Source organism: Prosopis cineraria, unplaced genomic scaffold, assembly GCF_029017545.1.
Source record: "Prosopis cineraria cultivar Desert tree isolate PC_DT_omini unplaced genomic scaffold, ASM2901754v1 PC2, whole genome shotgun sequence".
NCBI classification, from domain to species: domain Eukaryota; kingdom Viridiplantae; phylum Streptophyta; class Magnoliopsida; order Fabales; family Fabaceae; genus Prosopis; species Prosopis cineraria.
This window is the reverse complement of record NW_026555333.1, coordinates 18,538,855-18,564,571: the sequence shown is the minus strand read 5'-3', so window position 1 is coordinate 18,564,571 and position 25,717 is coordinate 18,538,855. Positions and strand designations below refer to the sequence as shown.

The 25,717-nt window shown below is 33.2% G+C and overlaps 2 protein-coding genes across 2 annotated transcripts; one reads left to right on the top strand and one right to left on the bottom strand.

Annotated features, from left to right (window-relative positions):
* Window positions 1-5,836: 5,836 nt before the first annotated feature.
* Window positions 5,837-19,826, top strand: LOC129302238 (enhancer of mRNA-decapping protein 4-like). Its single transcript, XM_054940962.1, has 12 exons — window positions 5,837-7,039; window positions 8,103-8,152; window positions 8,234-8,390; window positions 8,504-8,722; window positions 13,456-13,584; window positions 13,813-15,369; window positions 16,641-17,000; window positions 17,076-17,195; window positions 17,320-17,490; window positions 18,263-18,421; window positions 18,530-18,655; window positions 19,209-19,826. The coding sequence occupies exons 1-12, from the start codon at window positions 6,167-6,169 to the stop codon at window positions 19,515-19,517; spliced, it is 4,230 nt and encodes a 1,409-aa protein (XP_054796937.1). The 5' UTR covers window positions 5,837-6,166; the 3' UTR covers window positions 19,518-19,826.
* A 4,695-nt stretch (window positions 19,827-24,521) lies between these two features.
* LOC129304096 (chaperone protein dnaJ 11, chloroplastic-like) lies at window positions 24,522-25,307 on the bottom strand. The gene has a single exon (XM_054943743.1). The coding sequence runs from the start codon at window positions 25,229-25,231 to the stop codon at window positions 24,746-24,748; it is 486 nt and encodes a 161-aa protein (XP_054799718.1). The 5' UTR covers window positions 25,232-25,307; the 3' UTR covers window positions 24,522-24,745.
* Between the last annotated feature and the right edge of the window lie 410 nt (window positions 25,308-25,717).

Sequence of the window (25,717 nt, the reverse complement as noted above, 5' to 3'; positions counted from 1 at the left end):
ATCAATTTTTATTGGTCATATATTATTTTTCTTCTCTTATATCAAAACTATTCAAAAACAATAGATCCCCGTAAAAAAATTGAAAGTCATCTCATAATTTGTTTCGATAACTACAAAATGCCCATTCATTGGATGGGATTTAATCTTATCAGTGAATTTCAGTGAAATTTTTTATTTTTAATATTTTTCTCGTTTTATTTTTTTATAGGACACAATTTTTTTTTATTTTTTAAAAAGACAAGCTTTACATAAATTTACAAATTTTAATTTTAGAGGATTTAAATCCCGGATAACGATGAGGACAACAAAATAAATAAGAGTACATAAGAAAGGAGAGAGTTGCGTCCAAATTTAGTGCATGGCATGCTTACTGCTAAAATGGGATATACAAATCTAATTTAAATAATATAGATTTAAATAACTTAATTTTAAATTTTCTAAAGTGATAGTTATGTCTTTTTATTGAGCATAGGTAATGGTCTGATTGAAGACAATTTTATTTGAAGCATGGTCTGAAAATAAATGTAAATACCCAATAGACAATATTTATCTTCATTTTAGATTCTACATCTATTGAAATAAAAAAATAGTCAAAAAATAATAATAGAACAAAATTAAATTTGGACTGTCAAATGCTAATTTAGGCAGTTATTGAATTCATTTTTGGAAAAATACATTTTTTGGTCGTAGACTTTTTCTTTTATTATCAATGTTTTCACAGTTTTTCATTATCAACTACGTTGATTGTGGCAAAAAAAAAAAAAAAACCTACATAGAACTTAAAATTTCAGAACAATTTAGTAGTACTCCTTATGGTTTGAAAATGACATGGAGCAAAAGCAAACAATGTTAGTTTCATAATCACGTGGAAATTCTAAGCTCAAGAATCTTTTTTTCTCAAAGAGAAACATTTTCACTTCCCCAATACAATTTCAAACCACAAGAAGTGCTTTTAGATAATTATAAAGACTACAGGGATGTGATAGATGATCAACAATAGGAACCAACTAGCGAAAAAGAAAAAGTCTATAACTTTTTTCCCATCTATTTTGCATATATCTTAATCTTATTAGCTCATACATTGTATACCTTCCCTATCACATCAGGTCATCCTATAACCTTAAAGTTATTAAAGTAGGCTATTCCAATCCAAATAAGTTAATCCACTACATGGGACAGTTTTATGCTGGGTAGCTAGAAGTGAAAATACATATAAATTTTCACATACAAGTGATTCTCACAAACATGTTTTTTTTTTTCAACATAGTTTTTTTAAGCCCCAAGTAACTAGTTCAACCCAGTCAAATAGCCATGTAAAAAAATAATCTATTATACATTCGTATCATGGCACAAGATTGTTTTGTTTGAGGTTTTCAAATTACAATCTACAACTCATTTTAATTTCTCCTTAAGGTGAAATTTAAAGCCCGACATCTTTTAAATATGATACTAGTAGGATTATGCAAGTGGCTTCAAATGACAAGTCTGACCTTGCTTTAACCATTCTAGTTGCATAGGTAAGGTATCGAGTTAGAATCAAACATTACCTTACCTCGCCCGACCCAAGCTTCTACATTATTCTTTTAAAAAAATTGTGAAATATAATTATTTTATAGTGTTATTTTTCTTGAGATTTATTATGTATTCTATTATTTTTATGATTTTTATGGATAATTTTTATATTTCAATTTTTTAAACTTTTTCAAAATTTCAGATTTACTTTCAAATTAACATTATGTAAAAATAATTGATAATTCTTAAACATATATACATTTAAAAAATAATTACTTTTTGATCTTAATATTAGTTTTATAAAGAATTTATGTTAAATTATTAGTTAAATCTTTGTTGAAATATAACATTATTTTTTATATTGGAAAAAAAATTTCAAAATTCTTGTTCTAACTCAAATATTCAGGCATTGAACTGGCTTGAACTGCACATTGAATCAAGCACTGTGCAAGGTGATGACCAACCAGCCCATGTGCACCCTTAGATATTAGCATGCTTTTCGTAAAATTTGAGATATAGATAATTCAAATTTTGTTATTGAATAATCAATGATAGGTTTTTATTTGTGATTTTTGCATACTTTTTTTCACTTTATAGATCTTCTTTACTTGGTAGAATGAAGGTTAAACTCTTGATAAAATTTTCTAAAAATAAGTTCAAATACTAATTTAAATAATTATAAATTTGGAGTTTCAATTGTAATTAAAACATTAAAATTTTAAATATAAATCTTACTTTCTAATTGAAATTCATATCCACAATTGCCTGAAATAATATTTGAAACTCATTTTTAAAAAAATTTTGTAAAGACCTGGTAACGGTCATTAATTCCTCTTTTTTGAGTATTTAATCCTTTTTTATTTGCCTCATTTATCACTTATACTAGAAAAAAAGCCATTTATATCCTTTTCAATGGATATTCGTAAGGGTTTATTTGCTCTGAAAACGACCATTTTTGGGGTGAATAATAGTTATTTTGAAGTGAATTTTTTTTTACCTCGTTCAAAGAAAACTTTACCATTATAATTTGGATATAATCAACACTGGATCGGAAAAGGTAATCTCCTGATCATTGTTTTTACTTTAATCTCATACATTTCTAATTTTTGTTTTTGACTTGAAGTCTCATATATGTTTTCATATAATATAAATCTAGAAAATTCTTAATTGTTAGGTATCGACCAGACGACCGTAGGTCTTGGAAAAGTTGTTTTCCACCAAAAAGAAAAAAAAGGCACGGCAATAATGGCACATAGTAGATCGTGAAATAGTCGCAAAAGGATTTTTCTTTTTCTCTTTTTGACAAAAGTCGTAAAGGGAATTTGTAATTGGCTTTTTTTCTGACAAAAAAAAAACCCCACCTTCATGGATGAAGTTATAGCAAGAGGATATTATATACTTCAATTCCTCTTATAAAATATATTTAATGATTTCATTGGTATTAAAAAAAATAGTTAACTTAAAAACTTTATATAAAAATAAAATAAATTTTTAATTTTATTTTTATTTAAATAAAAAAATTTAAATTTTCATTACATCCTTCTGATAATCATTGAGTTTAAATAAGAATAATATTAGACAAATATTATTAATACTCTAACAATTATCTTATATTAAGAATTAAAAATTCTTCTAAATAATGCTCGATATTAGAAACTGGAGGGAATATATTGTTATATCTAGATTTAGTTGAAATTGAAATGGTGGGAAAGTTTTAACAAGAAGGAAAATTACATGCACACATACATAATTTAAAACAAATTATACTTTTTCTGTCTCAAATTATAATACACTTTTAGATAAAATTTTACATATCAATAAACCTCATTAAATACACTTAATAACCTTATCTTTCTAAAATAAAAATATAAACTTTTAAAAATGCTCATCATTTAATATATTAAAAAGAAAAGGGATACAAATTAATTATAGAGAGAGAAAAAATAATATTAAAATTAATGCATTTAATGAAATATTAATATACTTAAAGTATCTTATATTTTAAAATAGAAAAATTCTTTTAAAAATACTTTATAATTTAGGACGGAGGAAGTATTATTTATAGAGAGAATGACAAAAAATGCTCCTGAAATGATAAAGAAGTTATGCAAAATGTGATAATTATTCCGTAGTTGCCAAGAACTTGGGTGACATATTGGTTTTCTTGGTGAAATGACATAGTTATCCCCAATTTAAAATTTGAAATGAAATAAATGAAGGACAATTATTACTTAAGAACAGAGAATGATAACTCCTCTTAGACAAATGACTCAAATTTAATAATAAATTATAAATACTTTTTTATTATTTTTTATTAGGACAATACAGATGATAGTGACTACTTAAAAATAAAAAATAATAATTTTTATTTTACAAATGACTAAAATTTAATAGCAAATCTTGAACAGTCAGGGTTTAAATAGGTTAGCCTTGAAGAGCTCAATTATGTTTTAAGACTCCATTTTGTAAAGCTTGCCCTGTAACTTTAGCCCTATTTTTTAAATTTAAAAGCATAAAAAATATATTTATAATATTAAAAAAGTTATTACATATAAGATTAAAGTTTGAGAAAATAAATTTAAGTCAACCACGACAACAAATATATATAACTTAAATATCTAAGTTTAATATCAAATAATCACATCAAAATTAACACTAATAAAACTTAAATTTTTCTAGTATCATTGGCTAAATCTTGATAAATGAATGAGGGAAAGAAGAATGAGTCTAAAGTTTTCATTTCTTTTAATTACATACTTAGTTTTTTTTTCAAATTGAAATTTAAAAAATAATAAAAGCTTAAAAGGGTCTATCCCTTTATTTTTGCAGGCTTAAAATGACCAAATTATTATTTTTTATTTTAAAGTAATAGCTCAACTATGACTATATTTAAATTTAAAAGGTTAGTTCAACAAGTTCAATCCTAATTGATAATTGTGATCACTTAAGATAGAGAATGATAAATTCTCTTGGACAAATGACCAAAACATAGAAGCAAATTACAAATACTTTTCTACCATTTGTTTTTCATTAGTAAAATGTAACATATGGAGGATAGTAATTATTTAATTATAGATAATGACAACTTCTTTTGGCATAAATGTAATTGCAATTTACTATTAGATTTTAGTCCTTTGTCCAAGAGAAATTGTTATTCTTTATTTTTAAGTAGTCACTATATTCCTAATGTTGTATTTTACTTGTGAAAAAAATTAATTTAACTTATACGGAAAAAATTAATTTTAAGTAAAAAAATGAATAGCACAGGTCAATGATTTTTTTTTCATTTCATTCCTGATACCTTAAAAACTCGGGACTAATCAACAATCATGTTAATAATTGTTTGTTTAGTTGAAAATAATAACATTCATACCCACTGGTAAAAGAGGACATCATTATCATTATTATTTATAAAAATATTTTATTATTCACAATGTTAAACAGTAAACATTATGGTATTGAGTTTATAAAAAAAAAAAAAAAGCATTATAGTATTCGTTTCCTATCTTCAAAGTTCTCGTAGCTCCTAAATTTGTTATTCAAATTGCTAAATTGCTTATTGACCGAGAGGACACACCAATCGAGCAACGTCTTTGTTTGTTTGTTTGTTTTTTTTTGCCAAATTGTTTTTTTATTGATTTCAAGTATGTTTTTATTAAAAGTAATTATATTTGATACATGATTAGATATTAAATATAAATACTTTTTTAATGAATATTAGAACATATATCTTTCATTTTTTTTTTCATAACCATTCAGTATTTAAAGTCGACAGTCCCGATTAATCTCCCAAGCATGTTTTTTTCACGTGAAAAGATTAGTTTATTTCATTAGATCTAGTCTAATTGGTAGCAATTTTCTTATAAAGTTGAAGGTCTTGCCTTAAATATTATTTCTATGGATAAGGATTAATGAAAATAAGAAGGAATTTAAGATTAGCATATTATTTTATATAAAATTTATAATAAGTCATTATTATTTTTAAATTACAATTTATGAAATTTTACTTAATATATTGGGAAATAGATCTATCCTCTTATAAAATTATTTATACGCATCAACTAATAAGCACTTAATTGAACCCATAAGAATGCGTAGTTTAAAAGTATTCATGCAGCAACATAAAAAGGACAGCGTAAGACCTCATGGGATAAAAATACTTACCCTCGTTATGACTTTTTAATTGCCAGTAAAATTTATCACTTGGTGATTACGGAAGTCGAAAAAGTAGTAAAGAAACAAAGAAAAATGACTCATCTCCCACTTGTTTTATAATAGTGAATGAAGTAACATGTCTGTGGTTAAATCCATGGCAAGGCCAAAGGTAGTGTGAGATATTAAAGGTTCCGAGTTTCGACCCAGCCAAGGTTTTACGCTCTCTTCGAATTTCGGGTCTCACACAGCTCATTTCTCTTCCATTGATACATGCTCATCTTCTTCTGTGGCTATCTTTCGGTGCGGCGTTCCAAGTTCTTCAGATCTCAGTGCTGTGCAGTGTATTATTCCACGCAGGCCTTTGAATCTTGAAAGTCTAACTTGTTTTCTTCTTCGCCTTTCGTCCCATTTCCGAGAAATCTTGAGCAGTGACTGAATCTTCAGGCGCATCTCATCGCTCTCTCATCAGATTGAATTGGTTCAATCTCAATTCAATCTGATGATGGCTTCTCCTGGGAACCCAAATCAGACTACGCCGCCTTTTGACATGCATAAGTTCTTCAAGCCCAATAACAATACCGCACCGCCGAATCCAGCTTCTCATAATCATCCGCCCTTCCTTCCTCCGAGCTCTTTTCCTCCGTCGGCTCCTTCGCCGTCTTCTTCTGCGTCTTACCCTCCTCCCACTGGTCCATATTCATACCCTCCTCAAAACGCACCGTTCCACCACCAGTTTCCCCAACCTCACATTCCCTATTCCCAAGAGCACCAGTTGCATCCCAACCTGCAGCACCAGCGTTCTCTCTCTTTCCCTACACCTCCGCTTCAGCCTCAGCCCATGTCTCCTCCTCCTCATTCCCTCCCTCCTTCTCCTTCCCCGAACAACCCTAACGCCGGTGCTCGCTTAATGGCGCTGCTTAGTGGTCCGCCTGCTACGAATCATGAATTGCCTCAGCAACCTCCTGCTCCCTTGCATTCCATACATCCCCCTTCTTCGGGGGTTCCGGAATTTCCATTGCCTGCTAATTTGCCAGTAATGCCGACAATGGGGATGTTGGCAGGAACCAATCTGGGGATCCCTGGGGCAGGCGCTGCGCCGGGCCCGATTCGTATGCCGAGCAGTAAGCTCCCAAAGGGTCGGCATTTGGTGGGTGATCATGTTGTGTATGATGTGGATGTGAGATTACAAGGGGAGGTGCAGCCTCAGCTTGAAGTTACTCCCATTACAAAATATGGATCGGATCCTCAACTTGTTTTGGGCCGCCAAATTGCTGTCAATAAATCATATATTTGTTATGGATTGAAACAAGGGAACATTCGTGTCCTTAATATCAATACTGCACTGAGATCTTTGCTTCGGGGCCATACTCAGGTATTGTTATAGTATGACGAGTAAAATTGCTTTTATACTTAATGTCCGTTGCTCGATTTACATAATGGGACTTCAAACTCTGTGGCTTTATGCTTTGATGATGTGTGAGCTTATCAGTGACCAATTATTTGTAATTTTCCATTCTTACAGTCTTTAGTTTCTATTAAAATTGTCATCGTTTAAATGCCATTATATTCATGCCTTGAGTTTGGAGCTATTTTGAGATGTGAACAGTTTATAGAAAACATATTATGTAAACCAAAGGATAAGGTGTTTAATGGCCTTTATTTGGATTGTATCCGATGATGAAATCGTATTTGATCGACAGTCTGGTGCAAATTAAGTAGTATAAGGATGCGCCAACAAAGCCGCTACCTTTTACTTTGATCTTCCTTTAGTTATACAAGTTGATCACGGGAACAACCTTGAATTATTGACTGGATGAAGTACTTTTCACAACCTCCTTAGGATTGTGGCTATTTTACGTTATTATTTTGATTTTTGAATAAAACTCTTTTATCCTTGTCTAAGATCATGGTTTCAGGACATGTTCGGTATATACCTATTACCTAAAAGTGTATAGCAGTTAGGTATTTTGTTCATCTTTGGCATTTAAAATCTTTCTTTTTTTTCTTTGAAGTTTAGATTTTAATTGGGAAATATTTACAGTTCACAAATGAAGGGCTCAATCTGAAGTATAAATATTTTTCCAAATTCTATTTCAGTCAATATATTCACTATGTTTGAGTGTGAAATTGACAAGACAAAGTTCGTAGATAGCAAAAGTGGGAAGTGGAACATTTCCATGTTAAATTTCCACTAGCAAAGCATTGCTGTTCAAACTTCAAATGAAAATTAATTTCATCACGAGCATGATTTTAGGTGAAAGACATCATTGTGTGTTGTTCATTGTCGTTGCTGACTGCTTATACATACTTTAAAGTTGTTGCTGTCTATTTACTGATGGTTTCTGTTTCTTAATTCATGCTTCTCTATATAATCATCAAAACAATGACTAAGTTGTTCGTCAACTAATTTTTTCCTTGTCTATTTTTCTTGCTAGAGGGTCACGGACGTAGCTTTCTTTGCTGAAGATGTTCACCTCTTGGCTAGGTATTTTTTGTTGTCTGAATACTGATGGCCCATTTTCTTTCTCTTTGGATTACATTATGTTGGTAATGTTGCTTTCCTCAGTATTGGCATAGATGGCCGTGTATATGTGTGGAAGATCTCTGAAGGTCCAGATGAAGAAGATAAACCTCAAATTACTGGAAAGGTTCTTGTTGCTATTCAAGTAGTAGGAGGGGAGGAAGCTTCAAATCCCAGAATTTGCTGGCATTGCCACAAACAAGTAATTTCGCTTGCACTATTCTTTCCAAGATCTATATCTCTAATATTTGATTGCTTGAAATGAAATTTAATATGTATTTTGAAATTCATGTTAATTGAACTTTGTTCATACAGGAGGTTTTGGTTGTTGGTATCGGAAAACATATTCTTAGAATTGACACCACTAAAGTTGGAAATGGTGAAGCTTGTGTAGCTGAGGAGCCTCTAAGATGTTCCGTGGACAAGCTCATTGATGGGGTTCAGCTTGTTGGTAAACACGATAGGGAGGTGACTGATTTGTCAATGTGCCAGTGGATGACAAATCGGTTGGTATCTGCATCACTGGATGGCACGGTATGTCTTATTTTTTTCTTTTGAACTGCTAGTCTGCTGCCTGCCTCTTTCAATGTTTTGCACAATCTTCTAGTTGATGCTATTTATTTGAGATAATGCTTCATCAGTATTTTGTAAGCAATGTCATGAAGCTGTTAACCCTTTCTTTTGTTCTTAATAAGATTCATATGGGATAGAATTGCCCTGATTCCATCTAAGTAATAAAGATTAGTAATAGCATTCGAAATTAAAATGAACATCCTTCCTCTAAAGAAAAGTTTTGCATCAGAAATAAAATTGTGATATTTCTAATGTGAAGTTATGCATGCAATGTGAAGAATCTATGTGGGAAATCCGAAATTTGTGGCTTGATTATGCTGGTTGATGGTATCCTTTAGCCTCTCCTTCCAGATTGTAATTGTCTTTGTTTCTCACAAATTTTATTTCATGAAAAGAATTGATTGCTTGTCAGTGAATTGCAGGCAATTATTTTTTAATAATATCGTGTAGGTCATGCGTTTGAGTGTTTAGGAATGTAGGCATCATAGGAGTGTCCTTAAACATTTGAACAGTTTCTCTTAATTCAGTTCAAAAGGCTTGGCAAACAAAAGGAGAACAAAACATTGGAGTGATGTGCTCAAAAGGCTTGGTTGAAGGGGAATGTGAGAATCATTAAGGGATATAACTTTGAGCCCGATTAAGAGAGGTAGAGGAAGGCCTAAGAGAACACTCTTGGAAGTTGTTGAGCGCGATCTCTTAATTAATAATATTCCTAAAAGCTTGATAAATGATAGAGCACAATGGCGTCTTGCAATCCATGTAGCCGATCCCACCTAGTGGGATAAAGGCTTGTTGTTGTTGTTGTTGTTGTTTATTTGGTACTTTTCACATGGCCTCTTTAAAAGGGAAGTATTGCATCTGATATGCAAAGGGATTGAGCTGCTCTATCATATTTCTTTATGTTTTAAGTGTTTTCTTACTTTGTCCTTTTTTATTTTTTTTCTTGTCACCTATGGTTTGAGGATATTTAATCCTAAAAAAGTCTGTACTTTCTTTTACTTATAATAAATAAAATTTCTTCTCTCATATATATATATATATATATGAGTGATGGCCATCCCAAATAACAAGAGAATTTATGTTCAGAGGTAAGGAAGTCAAACTTAATATTTTTTTAGGTATTGATTATTAGTGTTGTAGTTTGCTTCTTGTAAGGAGTAATTTCAACATCGGGAAATAATGTTTGTATGCATTTGCTTGTTATATTTCTGTTCTCCTTCATTAGTATTGATTAGTTCTCCAGATTGATGTGGTCCGGAGTTTTTTGAACTTTTGAAGTAGGCTTATTGAGGTTGTTGTTACTTATTAGGACTCAATTGCACTAAGATGTGGACGGCAGGTTTGATTTTCATAGAGCAAAATAGAGGGAAACCTAGAAATATAATATTAGACATGCGGCTGGTGATTAGCTGGTGGTATTTGTGATGCAAATGACATGATCGATCTGTTTTAAAGGAAAGGAACTTGACCTGATTTGAAGTTGAGATTTGAAGAATAACTGATTTCTAAGAATGAGTCAAAATATGATGAAATAATATATTGATATGGAATGAAATACCATTGAAAAATTGGCTATATGCATGTTGGAGAAATGATAGGCTAAGCATTTGTATTCAAATTATGGTGACTAAGGAAATTTTGTATGCCAAAGAGACCAAAAGAGTGATGCTGACTGAAGTTTCAGAATTTTTGAAACTAAAGAATTTATGAGTCAATATAAGCTGTCCCAAAGTGGGAATATGGGTGATCAACTGACGATAAGTTCCTTCAAAGTGTAGATTCAAAGTTTTTCTATGCGTTCTTTCATAAGGGGAGGAAACCTGAGTGCTTAAATTTTACCATGTGCATTAAAAGATGGATTATTGTTTTTGTTCTTTTGTTGATATATAATGCATTGCATGCCCTTTTAAAATGTTATTAAAGAGAATTTAAATTTATGAAAAAATTACTCAAAATTGTCATGATTTATTAATAATATTTTAATTTAAAATTTAACAATATAATGTTAACTTTAGGTTTCTAAAACAAACAAGAACTTTCAACATAATGTTAACTTTAGGTTTCTAAAACAAACAAGAATTTTCAATGTAATATTAACTTTAGGTTTCTAAAACAAACAAGAATTTTGAAGCAGGTATTAGGCAACAATGCTTTGAGTTTTTAGGGGACAAGAAAAAGAAAAGGTGTGTGATTTAGGAGATTGGCATCATGTGAGGTATTTTTCCAAAGGCAATCTCTAGCATGGGTGACCGACTACCTGGCTGGCAATGGCGGAGGCATGGCGGGTGATGGGGTAATGGGGTGCTGCCCCCACCATTGCCTCCTAACAAGTGTGACTATAGGAAGGAGGCCAAGAGAGAATTTTTGACCACCGCCCCCATAAAAAAAGGACTCCAGAGGAAGTTTGGACAAGGAAATACAAGCTTGTAGAACTGTCACAAAACCTTGCAGATTTGTTGATGTAGTTGTAGATCTTGGCCTGTATGTCTTGCATATCTGGAAATACTGCAAACACCAAACAGCAGAGGAGGGGGGGGGGAGCGGAATGGCTAGGCTCTGATCTAATTAGTTTTCAGACAAGGATCATCAACCTGCACGCACCCTCTTTCCTCAGCTTTTGCGATTGTTGATCATTCATAGCTTTGACCAAAGAGGTGCGTGTGAATTGTTTGATTTAGACTACAGAGTCTGAATGATAGAAAAGCACTTTAAGGATCTTGTTGCTGAGCAAGTTTGTAGAGTAGTAGCTATGCAGTTTTTGATGGAAAAATTAGTGTCATGTCAATTTATTAAAATATGGTTTTATTAATCAAATTGGCGTTAATATTGACTATATTTATTGTGCATTCCCATAAATGCATTCTTTAGTTTATCAAAAAAAAAAAAAAGTATTCTTATGAGTTTTATTCTGTTGAATTTTTTGAAAGGTTAATAATATGCTGCCGGTAACTTTTTACTTTGGTATATTCTTTAATTTTTGTAAATTTTAATATTATTGTAAATTATTTGTTATTTAATGATTAATTATTTTTAAAAATATTGATAATATATATTTTAAAAATTAAGAATTACATACATACGTATGTTTAATTAAAAAATTCCCCAGCCAAAGAAAAAAAGACCTTAACTTTGGATACGCCCCTACTACCTGGGGTCTAGCTGTCATGAATAAATTTTTGGGCTTGATGCTCATAATTATATCAAACAGATATATTACAGGTTTTCTTACACGTTTAAAATGGTTGAGGCTTTAGATACACTCCTTTCAGTTCTTATTATAGGACACTTTCAACGTTTCATGTATCTTAAAAAAAGTTAGTTTTTTTTTCTTGATATCATAAAAAGATGATGCACTTCTATTTTATTCCTTGGCTTTAAATAATGATATAACTAATTAAATACTTTCACGTTAATCAATAAAGGGTAAAATTGGAGGAAGTTGTTTAAGTATTACAAGGTGTTTTACATTTTAGACCATAAATTACTTCTAGAAGTTGTTCTACAAATAAGACCGGAGGGAGTAGTTCATATATACAGTCCAAGCGGATGAAATGATGATGCATGGCAAGAAAGACTGTGTTGAGTAGGTGTAGTGGAGAGTACTAGAGGATGTTGAGCATATGGAGAAATTAAATAAAGAGATCAGGTTGTGTTTAGATTGTGTTATTTAGAATTTCACAGAATTTAAAATGCGATAAGTTTCATTTACTACAAATCAAATTCCCTATATTTTGAATTCTAAATCCTAAACTTGAAGGGAAAATGACAGATGGGTCCCTTGTGAGGGACATATTTATAACTGGTTCCCTTTGTCAAAAAATAGTTGTTAATATAATATATCATGGCTTCAATTTCAAAAGGGTTATTATTTAGAGACCAAAAGGTAAATAAATCCCTTATAAGGAACCCATTTTTCATTTTCCCAGCTTTAAATGTGGGCTCACGCCCATGCAAATGTGCCACAAATTCATACACCCCCCCATGAACGCATAACCCACGCATGCATGCGCATGTAAACATGCTTACACTCATATGCATGCATGTGTATGCGTGTATGTTGGTATGGATGCTTGCTCATCTGGGTGCACGTTCATGGGTGTACTCAAAATGGTTCAAGAAATTTTCCCTTGAATGTTGAGAGAAGGAAAATCTCAAATTACACCTTGTTTACGTGATAAGTGCTCAAGAAATTTGGAAATCCACTCCCTCTTTATTTAATCTGGGAGTTTATTAACAGAATAATTCAAGTGCCTCCAGAAATGGCTTTTCCATTCTAAATTACCTTATCCAAACACAGTTTAAGGTTATCTGCTTTAGATAGAGGGGTTTTAGACTAATAGTTATAGCTTGCGTGCTGTGGGGTGGTGGAAAGGTGGCTGTTTCTTAGATGGATTTGCTGACGAGAGAAAACAGGCTGGGTTTGAACTGTGAATTTTTGTAGCTGGGTTCGTTTTATGAGATGGGAGTTTTGTTGAAAATATTTGTTTAAGTTATATGCGCGACAGTGAGAATACGGTTATGACATGAATGCTTATGAATGTCAATGTTTCTCTCTTTGTCTGCCTGAATAACATCTATGACTATATAATCATTTGAATTTTGTATATTTGAGCGCACCATGTGTATGCAAATGTCCTACTCAATTTATATTTCACTTATCTCTCATATTTCTTTGATAAAACTTTAACCAACAGATAATGATATGGGGAGATCGAAGGGCACAACCACTTGCGGTATTGATCCCACACAGTGGCCTTCCTGTATATTCAGCTACATTTTTGACTGCTCCACACCGGCCTGATCATATTGTACTAATCACTGCTGTAAGTGTGCCCATTAAGCTTAGGAATCATATTCTTGTTCAAGCATGTTCTGCTTAACTTTCACAGCTGAGAAATTTTTCTGGAATCAAATTTTGCTCACTGACGATAGTATTGCATTTTTACATAGTTATAAATTACAAGTTTAAAAGTTATTGTAGAGATATAACATCGTTATCATCAATCTACTAATGATAGTTGTTATCGCCTCTTCAACATATCCTTTGGCAGGGACCACAAAACAGGGAAGTGAAACTTTGGGCCTCAACAAGTGAAGAAGGTTGGCTGCTCCCAAGTGATATTGAGTCATGGAAGTGTACTCAGACGCTGGAGTTAAAGAGCTCAGCTGAACCTTCAGTTGAGGATGCATTTTTTAATCAAGTGGCAGCACTGTCTCAAGCAGGTCTTCTTTTGCTTGCAAATGCCAAGAAGAATGCTATATATGCTGTGCACTTAGAATATGGTCCTAACCCAGAATCAACTCACATGGATTATATAGCAGAGTTTACTGTGACCATGCCTATTCTAAGTTTTACTGGAACAAGTGATATATTACCACATGGTGAACATATTGTTCAGGTTTATTGTGTCCAAACACAAGCTATTCAGCAGTATGCTTTGGATTTAACCCAGTGTTTACCTCCACCGCTTGAAAATGTGGGCCTAGAGAAGTCCGATTCCAGTGTTTCACGAGATGCAACTGCTGCTGAAGGATTCACCTCCTTAGATTCATCTTCAAGTAGAGCAAGTGAGATGCCATTAACCAGTTCTGCTTCCAAAGTGACACAAGTAAGCAGCACAGAGAGTGCAGCTGTAGCAAGGTACCCTATAAGTTCTGGCCCTGCTGAGGCTAAAGAAATTGGCATTTCAAATGCTGAAGCTAAAGCTGTTAATTTCGCTCCATTGAGCCCCAATGCTGATATTGTTTGTGTTCCATCGCCACCTCTCCCTTTGAGCCCAAAGTTGTCTAAGAAATTATCTGATTACATGAATCTTCCATCTAACTTTGAGTCAGGTCTGGCTCTTGGTGATCAAGGTGGAGATCTACCTGTCGATGATTACACAGTTGACAGGCCAATGGATACCATTCGCAGGAACTTATCTGATGTACCACCATCGGGTAATGATTCAAAGAGTGATGAGAATAAAGTTGCACAGGATGATGTATCTGCTGTGCTTAATTCTCCTGTTATGTTTAAGCATCCAACTCATCTTGTAACACCTTCTGAGATCATAAAAGCTGGTTCTTCCTCTGAAACTAGTGCGATTGACAGCAAAAGTGGGGGAGAAGGAACAATTCAGGATGTGGTTGTCAACAATGACATGAGTAATGCTGAAGTTGAAGTGAAAGTGGTGGGTGAGGCAAGATCTGATCAAGGCAATGAATTTGGCCTGCAGGCACAACAGCAAAACCTAGTTTCTGATAGTAAAGAGAAATTCTTTTGCTCTCAGGCTTCAGATCTTGGCATTGAGATGGCTCGTGAATGTGGTGCAATATCTGGGGAAACTTACATCAGTGCAGTTGAAGATGGACCTCAGGACATGGCAAAAGATGTGCATGAAAAAACTTCTGACTCATTGTCATCTACTACAGTACCACCATCACCTGCAACAAGTACAAAAGGGAAGAGGCAGAAGGGAAAAGCTTCTCAAGCATCCGGTCCATCTTCATCTCCAACTGCTTGCAACTCAACTGATTCATCCAACGAGCCAAGCGGAAGTTCAAACCTTCCTGCTGTTGAAGGTGCTTTTCCTCAAATTCAGGCAATGCAGGAGACACTTAATCAGGTAGATGAGAGTTTTTGCTGTTATCATGCTCAAGAGTCATGTATTATGTTTTATTTTAATACCTTAATCTGCTTCGTAAGTGACCAAAGATATCAAAAGTGATTGCCTTGGCATGAAGGTGATATCCCGTTTCAGTGCCTCTAATACCATGAGAGGCGATGCCTTTAATGAAGCACCATAAGGTGTGCACCTTGGGTGCATTTTCCTTGGTCACGTGTACCTTAAGCACCTCTGTATTTCATGCTATAAGGGATGTAAAAGTCCAGCCCAATCTTACGGATTTTAGATTGTTGAGTAAACTAATAATATTTATCTTGAAAGATTATAGTTAGGCTATTAGTTTTTCAGGGTTTTGTAAATGAACCCGAAAAAAAAAAAAAAAAAGAAAAGCAGCAAGGGCCCCAACCATGCATTGACTGTAACAATGGATAAACTAGAGGAAGAAAGAATCACGTGCAACTTCAGTGGTCGGTTGCTACCTCTTTCTCTTCTTGTAACAAAGTAATCTAGTGGATCCTTTTGTCTAAGCATCTTTGACAATGGCATTACACTTTTACCTTTGTGCCTAGGCTCCTCTTCCTCCTCCACATTTAAAATCATGTCAATCCATAATTGACTGCGTGCCATATGCTGCTTTTATCTGTGTTTTCCCTTTGGGTACTTCGAGCATTTTGCAGCATCCTTGTGCAACATGGCTCTTTGAATCCCACCCTTCTTTCTTTCTATGCCTTGACTCATAAAATAATTTACAGTTTCAGATTTTTAGAATCAGACCAAAAGGCCAAAACAGGATTTGTATCCAAGAAAGAGCGCTAAACTGTGAGTGAAGGGGGATAAAATAAATTCTGAAAGAAACGGAGGGACTCCAATAGTTTGAAAATCAGAAGGATGTGGGAGAAGAATAGGAGACAAGATTAGAAATAATAGTATATGAATAATACTGAGGAGAAGCGAGAGGCAGTGAACTCTCTCTCATTGGAAACAATGAGGTGCCTAAGGGACATGCCTAAGGGGAAGGAGAATACATCAAAGGCACGCACCTCATAGTGTCTTGTTGGAGGTAGAACTTCTCATGACAGGAGAGGTGCTGGCCCTGGATAGCACCTCCCTCACCTATGAATATTTTGTAAGCTAGGTGTTGTAGGTGTTTATAAATACTTACTCCATTATCTTCAGATTTCCTCAGCAAAATTTATCAATATAACTTGACTGACTTCTATTTTCCTTGTCTGAGTAGTTTGACTCGTTTCTGCTGTGCCCCATTTTGACAGGTATTAGCCATGCAAAAAGAGATGCAAAAGCAGATGACAATGATGGTTGCAGTTCCCGTTACAAAAGAAGGCAGAAGGCTTGAGGCAGCCATAGGACGGAACATGGAAAAATCTGTGAAGGCTAACAGTGATGCATTGTGGGCTAGGATTCAAGAGGAGAATGTGAAAAATGAAAAGTTGTTGCGAGATCGTGTCCAGCAGATAACAAATTCAATTAGTAACCTGATAAACAAGGATCTCTTGGCCATATTGGAGAAATCTGTGAAGAAGGAAATGGCTGCAGTTGGACCAGCTGTAGTTCGAGCAATCAGTCCTGCTATTGAGAAAACAATATCTTCAGCTGTTACAGAGTCCTTCCAGGTCAGGTTATGTCAATTTTCCTTTTAGAAATTAGAATAGAGTTATCTTGTATCTAAGTGACATTATACATTACAGAGAGGAGTGGGTGATAAGGCAGTGAACCAACTTGATAAATCAGTTGGTTCAAAACTTGAAGCTACTGTGGCTAGGCAAATCCAAGCTCAGTTTCAGACAACTGGTAAACAGGTGCTTCAGGTGTGTATTTGCCTTTTTATCTTTATGATGTACATCAAACTAACTGTTTCTTGATATCATTAAGGTATTTATTTTTTCTTCATGAGGTGCATTCTGTTTTAAGTGTTAATAATTTCTTTTGTAGGACGCACTAAAATCAAGTTTTGAAACATCTGTAGTTCCCGCATTTGAAAAGTCATGTAAAGCTATGTTTGAGCAAGTTGATTCCACATTTCAAAAAGGCATGGTTGAACATACCTCTGCAGTGCAGCAGCACCTTGAATCTGGACATACTTCATTGGCACTGACTCTAAGGGTGTGTATATCCTTTTTAATAATTTTGTGCTGGTTACAAATGTTGTCTTCATAGAGATTACTATAATCTGTCTTGACTCTTACACAATTTATCATAAAGCAAATATTGATTTGGTTGTTGGTATGCCTTTGTTCTTCAAATTTGTTTTCATGGTCACACCACTTAATACACGTGTGGGTGCTGGGATAAATAGAAGGGAGTGGAAATTTGATCTTCAGAGTTAAATAGGAGAGTTGTTTGATGGATATTAGAGTTTATAGTGTTAAATGCAGCTGACACTATCTACTGCTATTTTTGTCATTTTATTATGTTGAGACCTGGGAAGGTAAGTTTTAGTACTGTCTCAGTTGAATCAGCACAGTAGTGGCTGGCACTAGGCAGGAGTTGGGAGACTTAGCATGTCCAATGAAGCTCGGAGACCAGAGTAATGAACTCTGAATGTGATGCAGAATATATGGGTGCTAATGGAGAGAAGGTTGATTTTGTGAATTGATTTTGAGGAAAGAGTAATAGAGAAGAAGGTCTTGGTGGGTAGTCTTTTAAGATATTGACAGGTGACTGCTTAGTAAGGACAGCTAGCAGACTCTGTCTGTGATTTTTTATGCTTTATATTATGTGAATCCTAATTTCTCAAAAATGATGGAAGCTTTAGTGCTTTTAAACCTTGTTAAAACAGTTGAGTTATGACTAATTAGTTAAATTCCCTACTGCGCCTGATATGTAGTTTTAATTCGCTCTGCATTTTAATATTAGTATTTCTCTGAATTTGCAGGATGCCATTAATTCTGCGTCAACATTTACTCAATCTTTAAGTAGAGAATTGGTTGAAGGCCAGCAGAAGCTGTTGGCTCTTGCAGCTGCTGGGGCAAACCCTGGTTCATTAAATCCGTTGCCTTCTCAACGGAATAATGTTCCCTTACTACATGAAAAGGTATGCTATGTCGGCCCTTGTGCTAGGAAAGGTCTACTTAGCTGCTTAAGCCCTGATTCTTAAATTAAGTGTTGATAATTGCTGCTATAATTTTGAGATCTGTATCAGGTCGAGGCTCCTATGGATCCAACAAAGGAGCTAGCGAGGTTGGTAGGTGAACAGAAGTATGAGGAGGCTTTCACTGCTGCTCTACAACGAAGTGATGTGTCCATTGTGTCTTGGTTATGTTCTCAGGTATGCCTTGGATGTGTCTATATTTACAATAGATTCTTTAAAGCTAAGCTGGAAGGTGAGACTGCTGTATTTGTTTTCTCATAATGGGTTTTCTTGGTTACCTGTGCCGGATTCATGAGAAAATTTCTCATGTACATGGCTATTGTAGGCTTTTCTTTTTTTCTTTTTTTTGTCCTTTTTTGGGTAATGCTGCAGTTGCATTATTTGTAACTCAAATCATGTGGATCAACGGGGTTATAGTTGGTGATTCAAGTTTCTGGTTCTGAATTGAATGCGGCTTCTATATTTTGTGACCTAAATCCAAGGATTATTACACCATTCTTTGTAACTACGTTGGAGAATACCTTTTGGGTTGGTCTTCAAGCTGTTACGCCAAGGTGTTACGTATCATCAATGTATATTATAAATTTATAAGAAGTCTTATTATTCATAAATTATAAACAGTGTGACTCATTTTAAAATCTGGGCCAGCTCGGAGAGTGCATTCTTGTTATTGCTATTCAGATAAAATATTTGACCGTGACAGAATCACCTGGTTTCTGCTTTGTAACAGGTTGATCTGCATGGACTTCTGTTGATGGTTCCTCTTCCTTTGAGCCAAGGAGTAGTTCTTTCACTTCTGCAGCAGCTGGCTTGTGATATCAATAATGATCGGTCTCGAAAAATCTCATGGATGACTGATGTCGCTGCAGTCATAAATCCGGCAGACTCGATGATTGCAGTGCATGTGAGGCCAATCTTCGAGCAAGTGTATCAGATACTGAATCACCATAGGAGCCTACCTACAATTACTGGATCCGAGCACTCCAGTATCCGTCTTCTAATGCATGTTATCAACTCCATGCTCATGACGTGCAAATGATTTTGCTGTTCTTTGTTATAGAAATGTGCTCTAATTGGTATCTCAGACTGCTAATACGATTGGAATTTTGTACAAAGCTCAGTGAGTTTTCCTTGGAAAGTTTACAAATCTGTAGGATCAATTGTCTTCAATGAGGTAGACAGGTAATTCACTCGTTCAACAACACTGCTACAGCAATTAAATTTTTTTTTCGGTTCTCAACTTGCCTTTCTATCTTATAAATGGGGCAATACTCTTGGAGGAAGGACCAAAAAGAAAAAAGGGGAAATATATTGTATGTCCCTGGACTTTGCTTCCATTTTGTTTTTAGTTCATGTTGTTTTATTTCATTGTTTACAATCCCTCTAGTTTGATCCATCTTTAGCTTTAATTCCTATAATTTTAAAAATGCATATAAGGGTCATGAGTTGGTATTTATGGGGTTCATTTTATTAATATGTACTTAATCTCGCATTTGTCTCCCATATTCGGTTTAAGTGGAATCTAAAAAAGTTTCTCATTTACTTTTTGTCATACATTGTCAATTTATTTTCATATTATTAGCATATTTATACCATGTCAATAAGGGGCTAGAAGAGTTGCAATATAATTATAGTCATCAGTGTTAACTTATGGTTTTTATGTGCATTTTTAATATTATAAGGATTAATGTCGCAGGTTAATCAAACTAAAGGAACTAGAAACGAAATAAAATTAGGTGGATTAAAAATAAAACGCAATCAATGTTTAGGATTGTGTTTTCCCAAAAAGAATTCAAATTTTCCTAATGTATCATGATTTTCTTTTTTTCTTTTTTTTTTTAAAGAAAAAGCAGGGATAATTATGTTGAACGACTTGTAAAAGATCTTATTTATTGTGAGGTATCGTGAAAGTTATAATTAGGCCGAAGAAGCTAAGGACTAACGCATTTGCAAATTGATCAATGCATTGCTAGGGAAACAAAATGGTTCCAGTGAAATAGAAAGCGAGTGTTGTGTCCATAACCAATGTGCGCACTTGATCAATTATGATTCACGTTCTGTTTAATTCTAATTCGCATTAACACCCCTTTTTATTTTAGTTTATTTCATGAAAAAATCACCTTTTTTAAAAAAAAAATCTATTTTATAAGTTTTTAAGATGTTTGTTTAAACTCTTAAAACTAATCAGAATTCAAAAAAAATTGATTATTTTAATAAGTTATTTTGAGTAATTTTTGAAAATAATGTAATATAATAGACGAGAGAGAGTATTTTAAAGAGGTGGGATATGTAAAAATATAATAAATTTTTTAAATAATATAATAATAAATCATTTTTATGAACAAAAATTAAGAAAGATATTATAAAATTTAAAAATAACTAACAAATAATTACTTTTTAGTATTGTAACTAAACATAAAATATTGTCTGTTTTTCATAAAATCTCTATAAAATAAATCTCTTTTTATAAAATCTCTAAACTATTTAAAAATTATTTATTTTTTAATCTTAAAAAACGGGTCCTTTAAGTTTTATGTGATTGAGTAATGCTTAAATTATTTATTTTTTGTATGATTGCTGATTTTGGTTAGGTGTTTTTTTTTTTAAAAAAAGACATTGTTAGTCTTTCTTTTGTTCATCAATTTAATTATAATTGTTATGGTCTTTCACAATAAATATTGATGTTGGTCCTTTAGTATTTTTTTTTAAAAAAAAACTGCAATCATTCATAAACTTTGTTCACTTTTCATTTTTTTCCCTCCAAATTTAGCAATTAACAAATTTTTTTACCAAAGAAATTAACAAATTTTAAGTATATGGTTATAATACCTTCTTTTTTAAAAAAAAATATTTAATTATATGTAATGGTCGCACTATTAGAAAGATAAAAAAAAATCAGAAGTCTCTCTTTGTTTTTTTTTTTTAATGACTTGTTGATAAGTAGGGTGTAAGTATTCTCAGGCCTAATTGAAGATTCTTCTTTCAAAAATGTCTTTTACATTCATACAGTTGTGACTGTGTTTAAGTAGCCACAATTTTTATTTTTTATTAGGACCAATGCTTGTTGATTGTTTTTTCAGTATGAACAGGTCTTGTTGAAAAAGAAATATTATATTTTCTTTTTTTTTTTTGCATATTCAATTTCAGTTTAATTTTAAATATATAAACAAGATGTATCAAGCTAAATGTTGAGTAACTGGTTGCAATTGCAGACAGATTCACATAAAAGTACAACATTTACGAACTCAAAAGTCAAAACACGCTTGCAATAAGCAATAATTTCATACTTGATATTGTTTTGGAACATGTGTCAGCTCTCAGCTACATGTTTGAAATTAAAAAAAAAAAAAACACACACACACACACCTTCTACATGTTTGGTACGTGAAAAAAATATTTTTTAAAAATAAAATAAAAACATTATCTAATAAAATGAGATAGATAAGTACCCCATTTTCATTTTACAAAACATTTTTGTACCTATCAAATATTACATTTGATTTTATTTAGTGAAAAACAAATTCAATGAAAAGAGATAAAATTTTATACAAATAATCTATTCCTACCTTAAAGTAAGGGCAATTGAAATGAATATTTGGACTAGACTCTGAAAGTTTTTTTTTTTTTGTTCCCCAAATTATTCCCACTGTTAACAATTATATGATTACAGGCCCAAAAAAGAACACTGCCATACCACTAATCTTTCTAAAAATCTAAGCATCATTTAAATGATTGTACTCTCTCAGTTGATACTCTCCATGCACACCACTAGACTCTCTTAAGTTAATGGGCATATATTAGAAATTTGGGAGTTAACGGAGCGTCATTAGGAGACAGGGATCTATCACAATTTTAATAAATTGAATCTCCAAAACTAACTATACCTAAAATGAGAGGGACAATTACAAAAAAAAAATGGACATATGATGGTGAATCTTACTTTTGTGACACTCAAGGTACAAAAAATAGGATTCATGATCACATATCTGTACCTCTCTTTAGGGCCCATTTGATATGATAGAATTGAGAGAGTGAAAATAAATATGGAATTGAAATTGAAATATTTTTATTTTTGGTTGATTAAAATAAGATTGAATTTGATTTTAACATGAAAATCATTTCCATCAATTTTGATGGAATTGAATTCCACCAAAAAATCTCAGTTTTGCAATTCTAGATTTCCTTTTTCATTTTTTTTATCCTTCCTTTCTCTTTTCCTTCCACCTTCTCTTGAATGACTTTGACCTCAACATAAATGGTGAAGACTGACCTCTAACATTCAATCTCCAACCTCTGTTGCTCATTTTGTTCCCTTCATCAACATCGGCAACCTCCTCCCTCACTAATTCCACTTGTCGCTTTGTCTTCTTCCCCTTCCCTTATCGATTTTCTGTTGAAACCCATCTTCAGCTTTGACCGTTGATCACATCAAGGAGGGAAAATCTTTGCCTCCCCCTCCTCCACCACTGTCGAGAAGTCGTTGCTTGCTTGACTGACTTGGTTTGAGTCTATGAAGGTTCTTCAGCTACTTTTGCAATTTCAGATGAGTCGCAATTTTTGCTTGATTTCCACACAAACAATCTAAGTGATTAACATTTAATCATTTTTTTAACATTAATATTTAATAAAAATAATTTCTCAATTCCATAAATATATCAAATATATTTTTAAACTCCATATCCATCCCCATTTCTATATCCATCTCTATTTTCATATCTGTTTTTATTTTTATGAAAATCATTTTCACTGTACCAAACAGGGCATTACTGTATCAAGTGATTTCCACGCCTGGAATCATACTCCATTTTTAGACAAACCAATATTCGTAATGGGACACATTGGGTGTCTGTTTACGGACTGATTAACAACTTCTAATTAATTTTGGGTTTTGGCCCTTTTTCAATTCAAAGAAAGTGAGTCAAGAACTAGTCATCCTGTGTGCTACAACGCATCTCCTTTTTTTATGAGAAAAGATCAAAGTTAAAAGTAAAAATTTATTTAAAAAGAAAATAGAGATATCGAACCAACTTATCATATGTGAAGGCATTTTTCTGTTTCCCTTTTTTTTTAGCATACTTAATTTTAAGTTTGATGGTCGAGTAATCATGTCAATATCAATATATAAAAATTGATTCCATTTTAAGAAAAACAATAAATAAATTCTATTGAAATAGTTAAATGACAAAATGATACCACAAAAAGGATCACTATTCTAAAGTTCTTAGAATTAATGGATAAAAAAGGATAATAGGTATTTTTGGATAAAAGACATCTCTTACCCTTTTGCATGATCAAGTCATGAAGCACATTACTTGCCCGCTAATGCAGTCAAAGTTTAATATACCATTCCAAATACACAGTGGTTGCAGAAGTTGCCGTTCGGCGAGCACCATCACATGACGATCAATCGTCCAGGTGCAAATTTACATGTTTTATTTTTATATTTTATTTTATATTTATTAAAATAAAAATTATAAATAATAATAAATCTATTCTATCAGTAATTTAAATGATATAAATTTAATTTAAATAATTTAATTTAATATTAAATATTTTTATAACTTTTATAAATTGACTATTGCATAGTCTATATTTAAAATTTTTAAATTGTAACTTTTCTTAAATTTTTTTAAAGTCAGAAGATTATCTTCATTTTTATTTTTTTAATATTATATTTACTAAAATAAAATTTCTAAAAAATTTTATTATTAAATTCAGTCTATTTAAAAAATATTTAAATACTCAATTTATAAAAATTATAAAAAAATACTATTGAATTAAACTATTCCGTTCTAAACGGTGTCCTAAACAAGTGAGAAACACCACCAACCCTTGGGGTGCCCATCAAGAAGCCAAACGCAATTGCAGTACGAGTGCAACTCAATTTTTTAATTTATTTGTAATTATTTATAACTATTACAATTTTTACATTAAAGCTTTCGCTTATATCAATTTTTTTTATTTTAAATTTAGTTATTTTATCTCGTTAATTCGAGTAAATTTTGAATTAAATCCGTGTCTTTAAATTTTTTTCATAAATCAATTAAACATGTAAAATTTATAACATAAAAAAACATTTACATTGGAACATCAGTAACATGAATTTTTCCCTCTCCTTCCTCAAAGCATCATCATGAATCTTCTGTGCATTCTGGAAACCACTCATCACCCAAATGCCTAATGTTTCAATCCACATTTTGTTTTCCAATCATTTTCTATCCTAATCAAAATTTCACAATTAATCTGTTGACGCAAATGCAAACATCTCTACCAGCATTGATCCGTTTCCCATCTTCGGGTCGTATAGAACCCGGAAGAGCGATCTCGCACCGACGACAGATTTGGACGCCTTCTACGGCGAGCGGCCTTCAACGAGAGATCATACAGTGCCCTAGCCGATGGATCGGAGAGCGTCTCATAGGCGTTGTGGATCGCGATGAAGTCCCTTCCGTCGGATTCCGATCGGCGCACGGCGGAATCAGGGTGGTAAAGCTTGGCCAAACTCCTATACGCCGACTTGATTTCCGTCGGAGACGCATTCTGGTTGACTCGGAGCACCTCGTATAGACTCAATGACCGCCGGGAATCGATCACCGCCGGATCGGCCTCCGTCGCAACAGCGCCGATCGAAGCTCTGCACTTCTTTGAGGACTTTACAGGTAGACGCCGGAGAAATCTGAGGGATGCGGCGGGGTATGAGGAAGAACGGAGTGATTGGCCGGCGGGAAGGGGGAGGTTGAGGGTTAGGGACATTGAGAAGGGTATAATCGGAAGAATATTTCTAAGAGTAGTAGGCTTTCGGTGTGAACTTGGCAACGCAAATGAAGTGAGAGACGAGCGCTATTTATATAGTGGTCAAACACTTGAAGGTAAAGGGAAAGTTACAGAGAGGGGGAGACAGAAGGAGGGAAAGAGAAAAGGGTAAAAGGGTAAATTCAGTGAGGGCACGAGGGTTGAGTGCAAAACTGCGTGCAGTCGATTTTCAGTAAGGAGGGGAGAGATCACGGAAAGTGAAGTTTGCGAGTGCCACGTGGAGGGTGCGCTCTTCGTTTTGGGATGGCCCTTCTAGAAGAATGACCCTTCTAGAAGACTTTCACCTTGGGGATCGGGCAAAGAAGGACCACATTTACCAGTCTATGGAAAAAGAACGCCATTATTAATGTCAAATTAAATAATATTAGTATTATCAGTATGAATATTCAACATAAAGCCCGTAATAAATCGTACTCTTTTTTTAAT

Excerpts from the sequence above, each read along its gene's own strand:
- LOC129302238 (XM_054940962.1), top strand. The coding sequence starts at position 6,167 with ATGATGGCTTCTCCTGGGAACCCAAATCAGACTACGCCGCCTTTTGAC. Across the intron at positions 8,391-8,503 it reads GCTGGCATTGCCACAAACAA|GAGGTTTTGGTTGTTGGTAT; the intron begins GTAATTTCGCTT and ends TTGTTCATACAG. Across the intron at positions 17,001-17,075 it reads CTGTTACAGAGTCCTTCCAG|AGAGGAGTGGGTGATAAGGC; the intron begins GTCAGGTTATGT and ends TATACATTACAG.
- LOC129304096 (XM_054943743.1), bottom strand. The coding sequence starts at position 25,231 with ATGTCCCTAACCCTCAACCTCCCCCTTCCCGCCGGCCAATCACTCCGT.